This window comes from Monodelphis domestica, chromosome 6 (genome assembly GCF_027887165.1).
Source record: "Monodelphis domestica isolate mMonDom1 chromosome 6, mMonDom1.pri, whole genome shotgun sequence".
Lineage (NCBI taxonomy): Eukaryota > Metazoa > Chordata > Mammalia > Didelphimorphia > Didelphidae > Monodelphis > Monodelphis domestica.
This window is the reverse complement of record NC_077232.1, coordinates 8,941,300-8,960,909: the sequence shown is the minus strand read 5'-3', so window position 1 is coordinate 8,960,909 and position 19,610 is coordinate 8,941,300. Positions and strand designations below refer to the sequence as shown.

At 52.8% G+C, this 19,610-nt stretch overlaps 1 protein-coding gene across 36 annotated transcripts in view; it reads right to left on the bottom strand.

Moving 5' to 3' along the window:
• Positions 1–19,610, bottom strand: part of NRXN2 (neurexin 2) — a 173,916-nt gene that overhangs the window by 22,630 nt on the left and 131,676 nt on the right. For 24 of the 36 annotated variants that reach the window (XM_056801448.1, XM_056801464.1, XM_056801450.1 and 21 more), the window contains 2 exons: positions 16,023–16,112; positions 12,020–12,345 (listed from right to left, as the gene is read on the bottom strand). In XM_056801448.1, the coding sequence (XP_056657426.1) occupies positions 12,020–12,345; positions 16,023–16,112 (416 nt within the window). The remainder of the gene's footprint in view (positions 1–12,019; positions 12,346–16,022; positions 16,113–19,610) is intronic. The other 12 variants (XM_056801461.1, XM_056801462.1, XM_056801463.1 and 9 more) reach the window with 1 other exon arrangement.

The following is a 19,610-nucleotide window of genomic DNA, read 5'->3' as shown; positions in this document are numbered from 1 at the left end:
GAGCCAAGAGCTAAGCCTGGTTCTTTCGCTTACTAGCTGTGTGACTTTGAGAGTGATCTGGACCTCAGTATACAAAAGCTCTAAAATGGGGGGTTGGTTTCCGAAGTTCAATCTCACTTGGAGGTTTTGTTTCATGTTATTAACTACTTCCCAGCTCTGCGGTCCGGTGTTCTAAGGACTCTCCCACTCTCATGTTCTGTGTTCTAAGGACTCTCCCAGCTCTCATGTTCCGTGTTCTAAGGACTCTCCCAGCTCTCATGTTCCGTGTTCTAAGGACTCTCCCAGCTCTCATGTTCCATGTTCTAAGGACTCTCCCAGCTCTCATGTTCCGTGTTCTAAGGACTCTCCCAGCTCTCATGTTCCGTGTTCTAAGGACTCTCCCAGCTCTCATGTTCCGTGTTCTAAGGACTCTCCCAGCTCTCATGTTCCGTGTTCTAAGGACTCTCCCAGCTCTCATGTTCCGTGTTCTAAGGACTCTCCCAGCTCTCATGTTCCGTGTTCTAAGGACTCTCCCAGCTCTCATGTTCCGTGTTCTAAGGACTCTCCCAGCTCTCATGTTCTCTGTTCTAATATCCCTCCCAGCTCTGGCGTTCTGTGTTCTAAGGACTCTCCCAGCTCTCATGTTCTCTGTTCTAAGGTCCCTCCCAGCTCTCATGTTCTGTGTTCTAAGGTCCTCCCAGCTCTCATGTTCTGTGTTCTAAGGACTCTCCCACTCTCATGTTCTCTGTTCTAATATCCCTCCCAGCTCTGGCGTTCTGTGTTCTAAGGACTCTCCCAGCTCTCATGTTCTCTGTTCTAAGGTCCCTCCCAGCTCTCATGTTCTGTGTTCTAAGGACTCTCCTAGCTCTCATGTTCTGTGTTCTGAAGACTCTCCCACTCTCATGTTCTGTGTTCTAAGGACTCTCCCAGCTCTCATGTTCTGTGTTCTAAGGACTCTCCCAGCTCTCATGTTCTGTGTTCTAAGGACTCTCCCAGCTCTCATGTTCTGTGTTCTAAAGACTCTCCCACTCTCATGTTCTCTGTTCTAAGGACTCTCCCAGCTCTCATGTTCTGTGTTCTAAGGACTCTCCCAGCTCTCATGTTCTGTGTTCTAAGGACTCTCCCAGCTCTCATGTTCTGTATTCTAAAGACTCTCCCACTCTCATGTTCTGTGTTCTAAGGTCCCTCCCAGGTCTCATGTTCTGTGTTCTAAGGACTCTCCCAGCTCTCATGTTCTGTGTTCTAAGGACTCTCCCAGCTCTCATGTTCCGTGTTCTAAGGACTCTCCCAGCTCTCATGTTCTGTGTTCTAAGGACTCTCCCAGCTCTCATGTTCTGTGTTCTAAGGACTCTCCCACTCTCATGTTCTCTGTTCTAAGGACTCTCCCAGCTCTCATGTTCTGTGTTCTAAGGACTCTCCCAGCTCTCATGTTCTGTGTTCTAAGGTCCCTCCCAGGTCTCATGTTCTGTGTTCTAAGGACTCTCCCAGCTCTCATGTTCTGTGTTCTAAGGTCCCTCCCAGCTCTCATGTTCTGTGTTCTAAGGACTCTCCCACCTCTGATGTTCTGTGTTCTAAGGTCCCTCCCAGGTCTCATGTTCTGTGTTCTAAGGACTCTCCCAGCTCTGATGTTCCGTGTTCTAAGGTCCTCCCAGCTCTCATGTTCTGTGTTCTAAGGACTCTCCCAGCTCTCATGTTCTGTGTTCTAAGGTCCCTCCCAGCTCTCATGTTCTGTGTTCTAAGGACTCTCCCACCTCTGATGTTCTGTGTTCTAAGGTCCCTCCCAGCTCTCATGTTCTGTGTTCTAAGGACTCTCCCACCTCTGATGTTCTGTGTTCTAAGGTCCCTCCCAGGTCTCATGTTCTGTGTTCTAAGGACTCTCCCAGCTCTGATGTTCTGTGTTCTAAGGACTCTCCCACTCTCATGTTCTGTGTTCTAATATCCCTCCCAGCTCTGGCGTTCCGTGTTCTAAGGTCCTCCCAGCTCTCATGTTCTGTGTTCTAAGGACTCTCCCAGCTCTCATGTTCTCTGTTCTAATATCCCTCCCAGCTCTGGCGTTCTGTGTTCTAAGGACTCTCCCAGCTCTCATGTTCTGTGTTCTAAGGACTCTCCCAGCTCTCATGTTCTGTATTCTAAAGACTCTCCCACTCTCATGTTCTGTGTTCTAAGAACTCTCCCAGCTCTCATGTTCCGTGTTCTAAGGACTCTCCCAGCTCTCATGTTCCGTGTTCTAAGGCCCCGATAGCCTGGGTTGGGCCTCCTTTCAGAAGATGAACCCCAGCCTCGAGAAGGAGGTCAGGAAATAGAGGGTTTCATTTCTTGGGTGAGAACTCAGGGAAAAGGGGTGGGAGTGAGCAGGCAGCACCTTCATTAGGATGGGGAAAGGGTGTCAAGGATTCATGGGAGGGGCTGCCTCCCCTTTAGCTGGGGAAAAGTGGGGGGAGGCAGGAAGGGGGTCGGGCAGGCCCCAGGATGCAGCATTTTCAAGTTGTGAGGGCTCCCCTCCCTTCCTCCCTCCCTCCCATCCTTGCCTCTCCCCCTCCCCCGCCCCATGTTGGAGAGAACCAGGCCGCACACACTAATTAGGGCTGTGGTTGCCATGACAACCCGAGCCGACTGTGTCAGCATTTTCTCTCCTTCATGTCTGCTCCCAGAGTAATAGAAAGCCCAGTGCATGCGTGTGATGGAGGGAGCAGCCTGAGGGAGGCCAGGACCCGAATAGCAAGCACCCTGCATCCTGGGATGGGGCCGGGGGGGGGGGGGGGGGAACGCCCGCGTGCCCGTGACCTCTGAGCGCCCTTGCTCTTCCACCCTCCAAGGCCCGGCCTGCATCCCTCCCACCCGCTCCCTGAGGAAGGCAGCGACCCCCTGGGTCCCTTCCCACCTGCTCAGCCCCTTCCAGGCATGAGATCTCGGACTCTCCCCTCCCCCATCCCTCCCCCCTCTTTCAGGTGGCCTGCCGCACTGCCGTCCCTCCCCCACCGATCCAACCTAAGCAGCCCATCTGTCCACGGCAGCTCCTTCTGCTTCCTGGAGAAAGATGGCCCCCGGCCAGTCCTCCAGTCAGACACCGCGGAGGGCCGGCCTGGGATGGAGGCCCATCTGTCCTCTCTAGCACAGCCTCCTCCAGCTCTCTGTCACTCTCCCGGGTGGAGATCAGGAGGGGCAACCCGGAGTGGGGGACGGGACAGGGGACGGACGAGAGGCTGAGCTGTGCCTCGCCACTGGGCCGCACGCCCCGACTGACCAGCAGAGCTGCCTTCGATGTCGCGGCTGGAGGCTGCGCTGCTCAGGAGCCCTCCGGCATCCTCTAGTGCCTCCCTGCTCCGGCAGGCGCTCTCTTTCCTACTGCTTGTCCCGGCCCTGACTCTAGCTAAGCTCTCTTCTCTCCCTTGGACTCCAGCGTTCTTATTTTGGTTATTATGACTCCATCTAATTAAACAGAATACTTGGGGTGGTGGGATATTTGCTCTCACCTAGCGGCATCCTCCGCTGCTCCAACAGCCCGCTCTCGAGTCGTCCTCCCCTGCACCTGCCTTCAGTTGGCCTCTTTCCCTCCCAGGTCCTGCTGCTATTCTGCCCTCTGGGGCACAGACCAACACTAGGCAACCTTCATTGTTCCAGTAGCTGCAGAGATCTTTCATCTTCCAAGCCTACCCTGGAGCCCTGCTCTTTCCCGGGACCTCACCGGGCCCCCTCAGGGTCTTTCCTCCTCCAGCCTGGCTGTCATTTTCTGTAGCCTCCCCCAGCATCCTTCTGAAGTATTCCCAGACCTGACTGCGATCCTTCAGTCAGATGAGGGCGGAGGACGGAAGGCCCATCCACTACCTCCTTGTGGACTATTTGCCTCTTAATGCAGTCTAAGACCCTAGCCACGGCTGGCTTCCGCTGACCCTGTGGTCACAGGATCAGTGACTCTCAGAGGCCGTCTCGACCAACCTGTCTCTAAAAAATCGGGATCTTTTTCAAATAAACTGCCATCCAATGGAGCTTCTCCCATCTTGAGCGTGTGAGGTTGATTTTTTGAGCCCATGTCTAGTACTTGACATTTATCCCTATTCAAATTCAGATTCAGTTTAGTCTGAGATCGTATTGAATCTTGACTCTTCATCCAGTGGGTTGGTTACTCCTCCCATATTTGAGTGATCTAGAAAATCAATCAGTAGGCTGCCCACACCTTTATCTGAATCACTGACCAAAATGGTGAACAGTGAGAATATGAGATACAGGTCTCCCTGGCTGCACTTCATTACAGGCTTCAGGGGGCAGCTGCATGGCTCAGTGGTTGGAGAGCCAGGCCTAGAGAATAGGAGGTCCTGGGTTCCAATCTGGCTTCAGACACTTCCTAGCTGGGTGACCCTGGGCAAGTCACTTAACTCCCACTGCCTAGCCCTCACTGCTCTTCCACCTTGCAACCAATACCCAGTATTGATTCTAAGCGGGATGGTAAGTGTTTTAAAAAAAGCAAAACTTCTAAAAGTTGTTATCCAGCCATTTGGGGTCTAGCCATTCAACCAGCTCCAAACCCACCTATTTCTATTACTGTCTCTCCAGGCCTCCATTTCTTCCACAAGAATAGCCTGTCATCAAAGGCTTTGCTAACCTCCAGATAAACAATACCTGCCGCATTACTCTGACCTCTCAAAAAAGGGAAGGCTGCTCGTCTGCTTGGTCTGTTCCAGAGATAGCCATGCTGGCTCTCCATGATTATTAATAATCCCTTCCATAATTCAGCCTGGAATTTTGCTAGGACTCCGAGGAAAATTCACTGGCCTGTTGTTGTCTTCCGAATCCCATTCCCTTCCCATTTATTTGTAAAATGGGAACGTTTGCCCTTCTCCAGGCCTACAGCATCTCTTCTCTTCATGGTTTTTCGGGGTCACCGATAGTGATTAAGCAATGACATCTGCTAGTTCTGTCAAAGACGGAGGATGCTATTCACCCGGACCAAGGAACCGGAGCTTATCAAGGCCGCCTGGGGGTCCTGTTACTTATCTCGGACATTAAGTCCCTATTAATCCGGTTTTTCAGTCTTTTCTACAACCAAAAAAATGTCCTTTACTTGGCAGAGAAAACAAGCAAAATAAGAATTTTTTTAACCCTCAACTTCTTTCTTAGGATGAATACCAAGCATCGATTCCAAGGCAGTATGGGCTAGGTAGGCAATCGGGGTTAAGTGACTTGCCCAAGGTCACACAGCTAGGATATGTCTGAGGCCACATTTGAATCCAGGTCCTCCCAACTCCAGGCCTGATACTCTATCCTCCCTGCTACCTAGCTGACCCAAGCAAAATTAGAACCAAGCAGTTCTGCCTTCTCTCTTCCATCTGTTATTGTCCTATCCACCCTGAAGAGGGGAACCTTCCTTTCTTCAACCCAGCTCCTTTCCTCCAATATAGCTTTTTTTTTTAATCCTCACCTTCCATCTTAGAATCAATACTGTATATTTATAGGGTTCCATCCAGATTTGAACCCAGGTGCTCTCAACTCCAGGCTTAGCTCTCTATCCACTGAGCCACCTTGCTGCCCCTATATTTTGAATGGAGTTTCTCTTCCTAGCTCGTAAAAAAAAAGCCAAAAGCAAAAACCATTGCCTTCTATCTTGGGATTAATACTGTGGATTGGCTCCAAGGCAGAAGAGTGATAAAGGCTAGGTAATGGCAGTTAAGTGACATGCCCAGGGTCACACAGCTAGGAAGTGGCTGAGGCCACATTTGAATCTAAGACCTCTCTATTCTGGGCCTGACTCCCTATCCACTGAACTACCCAGCTGCCCTGTTCCAATATGGCTTTTGAAAAAAAACATCTTTCTGATGTCCTTCCCTTTCCTTTCCCTCCTCAGTACTCTTGACAGTAGTCTTTCAGGCACAGGATACATTTGTATGTTCATTCTCTGTTAGCTGTTCATGCTTCTGTCATGTATGTATGCGTATTCTGATTGGGGGCTCCCTGTGTACATGCATGGGCCTCTTCAGATAACTCCGTTTCCCCCTCATAACTGTTTCCTTTGGAGTCCTCCAAATTTCGTTCTTTAGAGCGTCCCAGACTGCTTATCGCATAGACCTTCAGCCCAACGTATCCTACTCTCACCAAACAGAAGGGGAGGCCAAACTCCTTTCTCTTTATCCCAAACCCCAAGATACAGTGATCTCCTGCCTTCCAAGTTCCCACCTTCTACCCCAGAAGTCAGTGCCTCCTGCTTGGTGACAATCAGACTCAGAAGAGAATATTCCCCTTGCCATTCCCTCCACCTTTTGAGGGAGAACATTGTCATGAGGCAGATACAGAAACCCTGCTTACTCTTCATCTGCGAGAACGTTCCGGCAGATGTCCATCCTAGGCGTACCAGCTCTCTGCCGAGCTTCTGATCTTTCCTAAACTCACTCGATTCCTTTTTCTGTCCAGGCCATCCAGAACATTCTCCAAAGACAATATTGTTTTTATTTCTACCTGTCTTCACCCCGTTCTCTCTGGTGTGCTTTTCCAACCCCGGCATGGAAATATCTCCCTAAATAGTCTCAGCTACCATCTTCCCCTGCTGCTCCGCGTTCTCATTGTTGTCTAGTCTGTTTCTCTTCAATAAGGCACGTGTCCTTCTAGAGTCATAGCCCAGGGATGGGTCTCAGCCACCAGGTCCCAGTGGTGCAGCTAAGCTAAAATTGGCCTCTGTGTATTAGGATGTCCATGTTAATCTTGCTATCCCAATGAAATCAAGCGAGAGAGTAACTGTACAGCACTTAGGACAGTGCCTGGCATATAGTAGGTGTTACATAAATGTGTATTCCCTATTCCCCTCTCCCCTCTGCCCATTTTCAATCATATGAGATCCCTCCTAGCTCTGATATTCCCTGTTCTAAAGTGCTTTTCAGCTCTGAACTCCTTTGTTCTAAGGCCTCTTCTAGCTTTGATGACATTCTCTGTTCTAAGGTCCCTTCTCAGCTCTGACATCCTCTGTTCTCGTATCCCTTCCAGCTCTGACTCCGACATTCTCTACTCTAAGGTTTCTCCTGGTTCTAGCATTCTCTATTCTAAGGTCTCTTCTAGATCTCATGACATCCTCTGTTCTAATGTCTCTCCTGGTTCTGACATTCTCTGTTCTAAGGTCTCTTCTAGGTCTAATGAAATTCTCTGTTCTAAGGTCCCTTCTCATCTCTGACATCCTCTGTTCTCATTTCCCTTCCAGCTCTGACATCCTCTCTCCTGGTTCTGACATGCTCTGTTCTAAGGTCTTTTCTAGCTTTGATGACATTCTCTCTTCTAAGGTCCCTTCTAGTACTGACATCCTCTGTTCTCATATCCCTTCCAGCTCTGACATTCTCTGTTCTCGTATCCCTTCCAGCTCTGACTCCGACATTCTCTACTCTAAGGTTTCTCCTGGTTCTAGCATTCTCTATTCTAAGGTCTCTTCTAGATCTCATGACATCCTCTGTTCTAATGTCTCTCCTGGTTCTGACATTCTCTGTTCTAAGGCCTCTTCCAGCTCTGACAACCTCTATTCTAATGTCTCTCCTGGTTCTGACATTATCTGTTCTAAGGTCTCTTCTAGCTTTGATGACATTCTCTATTCTAAGGTCCCTTCTTAGCTCTGACATCCTCTGTTCTCATATCCCTTCCATCTCTGACATTCTCTGTTCTAATGTCTCTCCTGGTTCTGACATTCTCTGTTCTAAGGTTTCTTCTAGGTCTAAAGACATTCTCTGTTCTAAAGTCCTTTCTCATCTCTGACATCCTCTGTTCTCATATCCCTTCCAGCTCTGACTCTGACATTCTCTACTCTAAGGTTTCTCCTGGTTCTAGCATTCTCTATTCTAAGGTCTCTTCTAGATCTAATGACATTCTCTGTTCTAAGCTCCTTTTTAGGTCTGACATTCTCTGTTCTAAGGTCTCTTCTAGCTTTGATGGCATTCTCTGTTCTAAGGTCTCTTTCAGCTCTGACATCCTCTGTTCTACTGTCTCTCCTGGTTCTGACATTCTCTGTTCTAAGGTCTCTTCTAGCTTTGATGACATGCTCTGTTCTAAGGTCTCTTCTAGCTTTGATGACATTCTCTATTCTAAGGTCCCTTCTCAGCGCTGACATCCTCTATTCTCATATTCCTTCCAGCTCTGACATTCTCTGTTCTAATGTCTCTCCTGGTTCTGACATTCTCTGTTCTAAGGTCTCTTCTAGCTTTGATGACATGCTCTGTTCTCATATTCCTTCCAGCTCTGACATTCTCTGTTCTAATGTCTCTCCTGATTCTGACATTCTCTGTTCTAAGGTCTCTTTCCACTCTGACATTCTCTGTTCTAAGGTCTCTTCTAGGTCTAATGACATCCTCTGTTCTCATATTCCTTCCAGCTCTGACATTCTCTGTTCTAATGTCTCTCCTGATTCTGACATTCTCTGTTCTAAGGTCTCTTTCCACTCTGACATTCCCTATTCTAAGGTCTCTTCTAGGTCTAATGACATTCTCTGTTCTAAGGTCCCTTCTCAGTTTGGACATCCTCTGTTCTCATATCCCTTCCAGCTCTGACATTCTCTGTTCTAAGGTCCCTTCTAGCTCTGATATTCTCTGTTCTATGCTCTCTCCTGGTTCTGACATTCTCTATCCTAAGGTCTCTTTCTATTCTAAGATTCTTTTTAGTTCTGACATTCTCTTTCCTAAACTGTCTTTCAGCTCTGATGTTCACTGTTCTAAAGTCTCTCCTAGCTTTAATGACATTCTCTGTTCTACGGTCACTTCCAACTTTGATGACATTCTCTATTTGAGTATCCCTTCCAGCTCTGACATTCCCTATTCCAAGGTCCCCCCACCCACTGCCAACTCTGCCATTTTACATTCTAAGATTTCTCTTCCACCCAATTCTGGCATACGATGTTCTAAGGTCCCTCCTACTCAAGTGGTCTACCATTCTAGGCCACCGTTCCAGGCCTCTGTCTAGTGCAGGAGTTCTAAACCTAGGGTCTTAGAACTTGCTTTTTCTAAAACAAAAAGTTTTAATCACTCTCTCAATATAATAAATTTACTTATTAATCCTATGACTTTTATACATTTACAAACATAATTCAGAGAAGGAGTTTGCATACTTCTCCATTCTCTTGATCAAGAAGTTCAGAAAACTAAACAAGTCAAGAACATCTTTGAAATGCAGACTTAGAGCTTAAGGACAATAATACAATCTCCCTAGAACCCATTTGGTAGACTCTAAATTGATTAAGTGATGAACAACCTCATTAGAAAACCAGATTAGGCCAGTCATATCCTGGAAACCCTCCTCCTCAACCCAGAACAGACCATGGAAAGTGTAGATCAATGTGGAAAAATCGGGACACTAATACATTGTTGGTGGAATTGTGAACTGATGCAACCATTCTGGAGGGCAATTTGGAACTATGCCCAAAGGGCTATAAAACAGTGCATAATCTTTGATTCAGTAATACCACTACTGGGTCTGTATCTAAAAGAGATAATAAAAATGGGGAAAGGACCTATTTGTACAAAAATATTTATAGCAGATCTTTTTGTGGTGGGAAAGAATTGGAAATTGAGGGGATATCCATCAATTGAGAAATGGCTGAACAAATTGTGGTATCTGATGGTGATGGAATACTATTGTGCTATAAGAAATGATGAAGCAAGATGACTTCAGAAAGAGCTGAAAAGGCCTACGTGAACTGATGCAGGGTGAAATAAGCAGAACCAGGAAAACTATACACAGTAACAGCAACATTGTGGAATGATCAACCGTGAAAGACTTAGCTACTCTCAACAATATGTTTCAGGACCATTCTGAAGGACTTACGACAAAGAATGCTGTCCATCTCCAGAGAAAGAACAGATGGACAAGATACAGATCAAAGCAGACTATTTTCACATTAGATTATGGCTTCATTTTGCTTTTATAGGATTGTTCTCTTTCAAAAAAAGGATAATATGGACATGGGTTTTGCACAATAATATATATTTAACCCAGATCAAATTGCTGACTATCTCTAGGGAGGGGGAAGGGAGGGAGGGAAGAAGGTAGATCATTTAGATCATATAACTTCAGAAAACTTATGTGGAAAACTCTTAGATGGAATTGGTAAAATAAAATCTCTTTACCTGCCCCCCCCAAAGGGTGGACCAAAGGTGAGGAGGTGTGTTCTAGTCCTGACTCTACTGAGGATGCTATCTGAGGAGGGAATCACTTCATCTCTGAATTCCAGTTCCCCATTGAAGGGGTGCTTAGAGGGAAACGAGGCATTCTAAAAGGTAAAGTGAGGCAGGCATGGAGAACAAACTGTCCAAGACAATTCTCCCTGGGTGATGGAAAGCCAAATCTGGGAAATAGCAAGTAGATCACTTTGTCTGGATCGAAAAGTAGATGAAAATAACTAGTGTGAGAGAAAAAGCCAGGAAAGTAGGTGGCAGCTCAATGGAACAAACTGAAGAGTTTGCATTTCATTGTGGCAGCTGTAGGGAGCCACTGAAGGTCTTTGAGGAGGAGAGTGATGTGGTCAGATCTATGGCTTTTGAAGACCATTTTGGTAGCTCTGATGAGAACAAAATAAGAAGGGAGGAAGCTAGAAGAGAGGAGACCAAGTAAGAGGCTGTTGCAATAACACAGGCAAGAGATGATACGGATCTGAACTGGGCTGGTGGTTGTGTGAGTGGAAAGAAGGGGACGGATGTGGGAGAGATTGTGGAGGTCGAATGACCAGAGAGATGGGGAGAGAAGAAGAGCTTCCCGAGGCAGGTGTCATGACAGAACCCATGGGAAATGGTGGGCTCCACCAACAAGAATGTATTAGGTACCTGCTGAGGGACGGGCCCTGGGCTGAGCAGAACCCAAACCAAAACGAGCACCTGCCCCCAGGAGCTCACATTCCGAGGGAGGAAACGTTTATAAGTTGGAGCATCCAAGATAACCACAGAGCGGGGGGGGGGTCCCCAAGCCCCGAGAGAGCCCTGGAGAGCATTCGGGCAGAGTGAAGGAGGACAAGAATCAGCAGTCAGGCGGAAATGGGGAAAGCCAAGAGAAAAGCGCAGAGGCCACGGGCAGAAAAGTGGGGATGGCCAGCGATGGCACAGGGCTGAGGACTGAGAAAGGGCAGGCAGACATCAGTGGTGACCTGCGCACCATCCTGGAGCCTGCTCAGAAGGGCTTGAGCAGGAAGCAGGAGGCGCATCTGCGGAGGCCACTCCTAGGAGTTTGGGGGAGAGCAGAGAAGGGGAGAAGCCCACAGGATGGAAGCTGGGGGAGCAGCGAGGTCAAAGAGACAGTTGTTTTTTCAGGATGAAAGAGATGTGGGTATGTTTGTGGACCCCAAGAATAGGGGGCGACTGAAAGAGAGAGAGACAGAGACAGAGACAGAGAGAGAGGGAGACAGAGACAAAGACACAGAGAGAGGAGAGAGAGAGAGAGAGAGAGAGAGAGAGAGAGAGAGAGAGAGAGAGAGAGAGAGAGAGGAAGGGCTGGGCTCCAGGCTCGCCAACATGAGGACACAGATTTACTCTAGCTTTGCCTGGATCTACGCGGCGCTGGGTGGGAGTCCCTTTTTGTCTCTAACTTCAGCTTCCTCATCTGCCTGGTTTGCCCTCCTGTGATTTTGACCATTCAGGCCCTTCCTCCCACCACAGAGCCCTCTAGACGAGTCGAGTTCAACAGGACAAGCATTTAGTAAGGGTCTATGCAGCAGGCGTGGGGCATCCCGAGACAGAAACGCGGCAGTTGCTGGCGCCCTCGAAGGGCTCACATTCTACTCTAAACCTATCGGGTGTCTTAGAGAGTCCCGGGGCCGAGAGCTCCGGCCTCCCATAGTCGTGGTCCCCTTGGGTATAAAATGGTGTGAAACTGCATACAGTTGGCTCTTACTGCGACACAGGAGGAAGCTGTGGCCTGGGACGGATGGTTGAGTGACTTGCCCAGGGCCACCCATTGGTGGTAGGCAAGCAGCAGAGGCCCCCCCCTCCCCCAGGGGTACCTCTCTGACGACGACGACGGGGGACGGGCAGTCCCGACAGGGCCCCCCAACCCCCCTCCTCTCCCCTCCCCGCTGTCTCCCGGGGCTCCCACTGACCTGGGTGGTGCTGTCCCGCAGGGTGGGGGAGCGGCCCCTCCTCGTGGTGGTGGTGGCCATGGTGGTGGTGGTCTCCATGATGGTGGTGGCCATGTCGGCCAGCAGGGTGGTGGCCGTGGTCTCCGCGCTCAGCAGCACGGACGGCCCCTCCCCCACCAGGCGCAGGTGGCCCTCAGTCCGCACGTTGGGGTCGCTCTCGGCGGCCAGGGCCAGCACCTTGAGCCCATTGTAGTAGAGGCCGGACACCTGGCCTTGGAAGGGGCGGCCCTGGTCCCGGCCCCCAATCTTGATGGCCGCCTGGCTGTTGAAGATGGTCAGCTGACGGCCTGCCAGGAGTGGGGAGAGGGGAAGCCAAGGGGGGAGGGGGAGGCGAGGCAGGGGATGGGCGCCGGCAAGGCGCAGGGCAAAGGCACGGGGGAGGCCACGGAGGAAAGATGGTGGCAGCAGACGGGCAGGGGAAGGAGACCAGGGCGGCATGAAGTGGGGAGAGAAGGGGGCACGGCAGGAGACCGAGGAGAGACGAACACGGGGGCAGAGGTTGGGGAGGCCGGGCCGGGAGAGGCCGAGAGGGGAAGGGGGCACGGCGAATGGCAAGAGCGCGAGGAGAAGGCCAAGGTGGGCAGAGGGGAGGGAGGCACGAGAGGATGGCAGGGAGGACGGGCAGAGGGGTTGGCAGGGAGACCAGGGAGAGGGCCAAGGACAAACAACCAAAGGGAAAATGCTCGTCAGCTGCAGCCCCTACCCCCACCCTGGCTGAGCCAGAAGGTCCCCAGGGGTGAGGGGAGCCCCAGCACGCGCACACGCACACACGTGCACACACGCACACGCCCACGCCCAGCCTGGGCAGAGCCGCACCTGGGCCCTTTCTCCTCTGCCTTACTCTCCATCTCGCCCTTTCCCTCCCTCCCTGCCCGTGACCCGGCCTCTCCGCTCCCGCTCTTTCCAGCCTCCTTCCTCATCCTGGAGAGGGTCACAGGGCCGGAGAGCTGGGAGGGACCTTAGAGGCCACGCCCCTCATTTTACAAATGAGGAAACTGAGGCCGGGGGAATGAAGGGACTTTGCCCAGCTCGTGCGACCCCACACACTGCGCCAGGCTCTGGGCCTTGGGGACCCTCCGGGGAGGCAGACAGGAGCAAGAGTAAGCCAGAGACAAAACACAAGAAGAAAGAGAGAGAGGCAGTGAGAGACAGACAGAGACAGACAGACAGGAAGAGGGAGAGACAGACAGAAACAGAGACAGACGGTGAGAGATACAGAAAGACAGTCTGAGATCAAGACAGACAGGCAGGAAGAGGGAGAGACAGACAGAAACAGAGACAGACGGTGAGAGATACAGAAAGACAGCCAGAGAGACAGACAGGGATGCACTGAGAGACAAGAGCCAGAAAGAGACAGAGACAGGAAAAGGCAGCGGCACACAGGGACAGAGACTGAGAGGCCCAGAGAGAGGCTGGCAGGCAGAGGGAGAAGGGGAGAAGCGGCCCCCGGGCCCTGCGCCCTCCTTCCCTCCAGTCCCATCTCCTCCGGGCCTTCTGCCTGCCACCTCTTCCTCCCTCTTCTCCCCACGGTGCAGAGAAGAGGGCACCAGCCTGCCTCCCTCATCCCGGGGGCCTCTGCCCCCCCAGATGGAGGCCAAGCACCGACACGGATAAACGTTAAAGGGACCTCGCTTTACTGACAGCCAAAACGCTCCACTTTGGTCGCCGCGGCCCCGCCGGCTGGGCACACCTCGGAATTCGCCCCTGGCAGGGGCTGGCAGTTTGGTTGGTTTTGGTTTTTAACTGATCTGGGGGTCGGTTTAACCCTCTGAGTTTGCTGCGTTTGTCATTTGGTTTTTAGAAAATCGTTTTAATTGTGTTTAAGCTTAGGTTTAATTCTGGTTTGGGGGTTGGTTTGGGGGGTCGGCGCTGGGGGTGGGGCTTCTTGGGGGCCCCCTTCTCCCCCAGGCCTTCAGCTGCTGGTGCTGGGGGGCAGTTTAAGTCCTGGCTTAGCCCTCGTTAGCTTCTGGTTTAGCTCCTCGTTAAAGATCTGGTTTAGTGTTAGGGTGCCTGCTGGCCCCACCCCACCCCCTACGGACCCCGGGCTGAGGATGGGCCAACTTGTGACTCGGCTCCTGGGCCCCCTCCATGCTCAGGCCACCATGGGCACTCCTGGCCTGTCCCCGGGCCCATCCCTGGGGCCAAGGCTGGGGGGCTTCCCTCTCCTCCCACCCGCCTGGCTCGCTCCCCTCTCCTGGGCTCACTGGCTCACTTCTCTGGTGCCGACGGACCGCACACTTTCCCAGAGTGCCAGAGGGAGGGGGGGGCTGCTAATGCCCCAGCGCACACTCCTGGGGCTGGTGAAGCCCTTCCCCCCGCGATGGCCCCATAGAGCAGATGGGACGCCCATCCGGTCAGCCTCTCGAAAGGCCTTGACGGCAGCCGCTCGCCTGCTTCCGGGTGGCACCTGCCTTGTCCCCAGCCTGCCTTCCCCGCCCGCCCCACCGAGTCACAAGGTGCCCCAGCCTCAGGCGGGTTCTCTCTCTTGGCCTCTCTGGTGTCCGGAGAGGGGGCCCTGGGGACCCGGGTGAAGCGACCCTCGAGGCCCCAGCCATCCCCCTCTGCCTCGCCCGGCCCCCTGGCACACTCCTCAAAGGGTTAAAGCTCGCCCCGCTGGAGAGAAAAGCAGCCCAATGTGGGCTTCGGCTCGCTTGCTTTTAGCGATCTCGTTACAGTCCCTTTAACTTTTGGTCCTGCTGTGGGTTTATCACGTCTGGTTATCGGCATGTTTAGTCCCCACCTGGGGGGTCAGGAGGTTACAGGGCTTTAGTGGGGGATCCCCAGTGAACATTTAAAAGCAGAGTTATCAGCTGGTTAAGTGGACTTTTAGCAGTTCTATGTCCCCCTTGCGTTTAGCCTTAAAGGTACAGAGCTCGCCCTGCCCCTCAGGGGGGGACTTGAAGGGTGGGAGGGGGGATGGCAGAATGGCCAGACTCCACCCTGGGCCCCCAGAAGCCTTCTCCCACCCCGCTGCCGGGGCCATTCGGTCCTTTCTCAGCGGCCTCCTCCATTTTCGAGGATGCCAGGGGGGCCGGGCTGTCCCAGGCCCCCGAGGACCCTGGACAGGCACCTGCTTCTACGTTCCAGCCCTTCTCCTCTTGCTCCTCTCTCCTCTGCACTCCTCCCATTCCCCGCCTGGCTTCACTCTCCCCACTTCACCTTGGCTTCTAAGCCTGGCTCTCCTGCCACGGGATGCCTTCCTGCCTGCTGTCCCCCCTTCCCGAGCTTCTCTGGCTCTGAGGTTTGTCCAAGGCAAGAATGAACAAGTGAACGAGTGAAGGAATGAAGGAATGAACGAGTGAATGAATGAATGAGTGAACAAGTGAATGAAGGAATGAATGAGTGAACGAAGGAATGAGTGAATGAATGAGTGAATGAGTGAATGAATGAACGAACGAGTGAATGAAGGAATGAGTGAATGAATGAGTGAACGAGTGAATGAAGGAATGAATGAGTGAAGGAATGAATGAGTGAATGAATGAGTGAACGAATGAGTAAACAAGTGAATGAAGGAATGAGTGAACGAGTGAATGAAGGAATGAATGAGTGAATGAAGGAATGAGTGAATGAATGAGTGAACAAGTGAATGAATGAGTGAACGAGTGAATGAAGGAATGAGTGAATGAATGAGTGAACGAGTGAATGAATGAATGAGTGAATGAAGGAATGAATGAGTGAATGAAGGAATGAGTGAATGAATGAGTGAATGAGCAAATGAATGAATGAACCCTGTGCTCCGGCTGCTGAACATCCCTCCCTTCCCCAAACACTTCTGCTGCTGCCAGCTTCTAGCTCAGCATCCCTCGGAGGCTAGCCCAGGGAGAGGCTCTCCACAGACGGGGAGGGAGCCCAGGGGGGGCCTCGGCCAATCTGCCCTTCGTCGGGGGGGCGGGGGCGGGACAAGAGAGAGCTCTGCACCGTTAAGAGTGAGTTTTAAGTTCATTAATTAATTCTGGTTAATTACCTTTGTCGAGCAGCCACTCATCTACTACCCGACCAAGCCGGTAGGGGATTCTCTGTCTAGCAATCGCCAGGCGTTCGTTATCAAAGTTTCCTTGGAAAAGTTTAGAGAGACAGTGGTTTTCTCAGACACGACGAAGTCCCAATGAATGAGAAGAGTCAACTATTCAGCCCTCAGGCCAATCAGAGTAAGCGCGGCGGGCGGGCGTGGCCTGGCGTGGCCAGGCTCCCACCGGAGCGCCCCCGCGGATAACCAAGAGGCCGGCCTCCCGGCCACCTCCCGGGATGGCCCCTCCCCCGACCCAAAGGACGGCGGCCCGCAGGGCCAAAGTCAGTTCCTCAGGTTTAGAGGTGGCTCAGCCCTTTGGGTCTGGGCGCTGCTCCCGCCCGAGTGGGGAGCCGGGCAGGGACGGGGTGTTTAGCGGCTTTAGGTTGGGGGCGGGGCGGGGCGGGGCGGGGGGCAGGCAGCCCTGGTCCCAGTTGGTTACTGCGTTTAGAGGGTGGTTTAGTTGGGGGAGGATTAAGCAAGGTTTATGCGGCATTTAGGGGGGCACCCAGCACACAAGTGTCCGGTGGGGGGGTCATGTCCTCCCCACACCCCAAGGCTCCTTGGCATCCCCTCCCAGGCCAGCCCAAGACCCAGCTTTCCCTGGATCACCCTGGCCTGCTCTCTTCACACCACATTCCCTCCCGCCACCCAAAACGCTCCACGTGCCTTTTCCAGCCCTCCCCACGCGCGGTCTATGTGACTCCATTCTCGAGCAGCCAGTAACACCCCCGGCCAGATGCTGCTCTCCAAGCCCCGCGGGTGCCGCCATCCCTCTCCTCCAGCTCTGCTCTCTCCGCTGCCCTCCAGCGCTCACTACTCGCCGCTCTTCTTTCTCTCCTTCTCCCAGTGGCCTCCTTTCCTTCCTCCTCTGCCTCTAGCGGGCTGAGCTCCCCACAGCCTCGCCTGGCCCTGCTCCCGGCTTCTATGACCCACCCGGGCTTCTCTTTCTACCCGACGTGCCTCCATCTGTCTCCTCCCGACTTCCTCCCCGCAGCTCCCCTCCATGACACTCGGTGCCCCATGAGCAGAGCACCCCTGCGCCTGGCTCTGCCCTTCCTGCGCCCATCTCTCTCCTACCTAAGCCTGCCAGAGACTAGGAGGAGGCTGCTGCGCCTGGGGCTGTGGTCAGTCCATAGGCCTCTATGAAGCACCTACTATGTGGTCTCTGCCCTCAGGGAGTGTGTGAGGAGGGGGGGAGAGGGAGGGAGAGAAAGAGGAGAGAGGGAGAGAAAGAGGAGAGAGGGAGGGGGAGGGAGAGAAAGAGGAGAGAGGGAGGGAGGAGGGAGAGAAAGAGGAGAGAGGGAGGGAGAAGGGAGGGAGGGAGGGAGAAGGAAAGAAGGGAGTAGGGAGGGAGGGAGAAGGAAAGAAGGGAGTAGGGAGGGAGGGAGAGAAAGAGGAGAGAGGGAGGGAGAGAAAGGAGCGAGGGAGGGAGAAGAAAGAAGGGAGTAGGGAGGGAGGGAGAAGGAAAGAAGGGAGTAGGGAGGGAGGGAGAGAAAGAGGAGAGAGGGAGGGAGAGAAAGGAGTGAGGGAGGGAGAAGAAGGAAGGGAGGAGGGAGGGAGGGAAAGTGGGAGGGAGGAGGGAAAGAAAGAGGAGAAAGGGAGGAGAAGGGAGGAGGGAGGTGGGGAGGGAGGAGGGAGAGAAGGAGGAGAGAGGGAGGAGAAGGAAGGGAGGAGGGAGGGAGGGAAAGTGGGAGGGAGGAGGGAAAGAAAGAGGAGAAAGGGAGGAGAAGGGAGGAGGGAGGTGGGGAGGGAGGAGGGAGAGAAGGAGGAGAGAGGGAGGAGAAGGAAGGGAGGGAGGAGGAAGATAAGAAGGAAGTAAAAGGGAGAGAGGGAGGGAGAAGAAAGAAACAAAGGAAGAAAGAAAGAGAGGGAGGGAAGTATTTGTCAGTTCTGTGTCTAAGGCTATTTCTCAATGGACACGTGTGTCTAAGGACATTTGTCAGGGCGTAAGCATGTGTCTGAAGACGTTTGTCCGGGTACACGTGTGTCCAAGGGTATTTGGTGGCCTGTCAGTAAGGGTGTCTCAGAGTTCATCAGTCTGTGCCTGGATGTCTCTCCCTGCTGCTGGGGGAGCTGCCCAGGCTTCAAGGCTGGATGGGAAGGTGCCTTTCTTGAACGTCTGCCTTTAAAGCTCCCAGGCTGCACTGGGGGTCTCGGTCTGCCCGTGGGCACGATGGAGAAGGCCCAAACACTGCTCCCAGCTCTTCTGGAGCCTCAGGGCCCACAGCCTGGAACAGCTCTGCTGGAAGGGGGGGGGGGGTCTCTATGTCTGTGTGCTTAAACTCCTGGCTCACTAGTGCATAAGCTGATTGTGTGCCCATGTGCCCAGGTGGAGGGGGGGCAGGGAAGCCTGGCACCCTTCTGCAGCCTCCGGACAGCAGCTGCCATCTGCAAGAGGAGGCAGAATGGAGTCAGAGAGGGGAGAGTGCACGGAAAGAGGGAAGGGGCTTCTCTTCGCCCTGCACCCAGCAAGGGGCGCTCTGGGGAAGGATGGGGAGAGATGAAGGTCCTGGGACCCAGGCTGGGGCACCTGGCCATCTTCAAAGGGCCCAGAGACCATCTGCTCCGGAGAGCTTTAAATGTGCCGCAGCCCCCAAAGCCAGTCCTGCCCGACTGCGCCCCATTGTTTCTGACTACAGCAGGGCCTGCTTCTGGGGAGCCTGAGGGCCAAACCCAGGGGGTCATCCTGTGACCAGATCCCAGGAGCAGCCCTCAGGGAGGGAGACCTTTCCAGGGGAGAGGCCAGAGCCCTGTGTACCTGGGCCAGTCACTGTCTGGAGAAGCCTGGAGCCCCTGCTCCCCATAGGAAGTGCTCTATTTGTGGGGCTGAGCCTGCGTGACAGTGGGCGAGGGGTGGGGGTGTCCTTCTCAGACCCATTTTGTTATTGTCATTGAATTGTTTTCAGTCATGTCTGACTCTCTGTGACCCTATTTAGGGTTTTCATGGCAGACAATGGAGGGTTGGCCATTTCCTTCTCCAGCTCCTTTGACAAATGAGGAAACTGAGGCAAACAAGGTTAATTGACTTGCCCAGGGTCACACTAGTGTCTGAGGCTGGATTCGAACTCTGGAAGATGAATCTTCCTGACTGCAGACCTGGCACTCTCTCCTCTGCTCCATTTAGCTGCCTTATTATCCCCATTTTACAGGGAGGAAATGGAGGTAGACAGAGAGGTAAAGGGACTTGCCCGAGGTTACACAGCAAGTGCTTGAGGCTAGATTTGAACTTGGCTCTTCCTGGTGCCAGTTCCCTGTCCATGGTGCTACTGCGCTGCTTCATATAATGCACACACACCATCACATACGTGTCAGTCTGTGTACAGTGTACATATGCACACTTAGATATGCAGCAGGCATTGAGCAAATGCACAGCAGACAGAAGCCTGATTCTCAGAGGATGTTCACAGCCCCCCCTTGGTGTGGGAACACGTCTGTCAGGGAAGGCTTCTGGGGGGAGAACATGTGGCATCTATCTGGGCACTGCAATGCCAGGCCTGGCGTTTACACCAGCCCCAGGAAGCCCTCCCCACGGGCCCTCCTCAC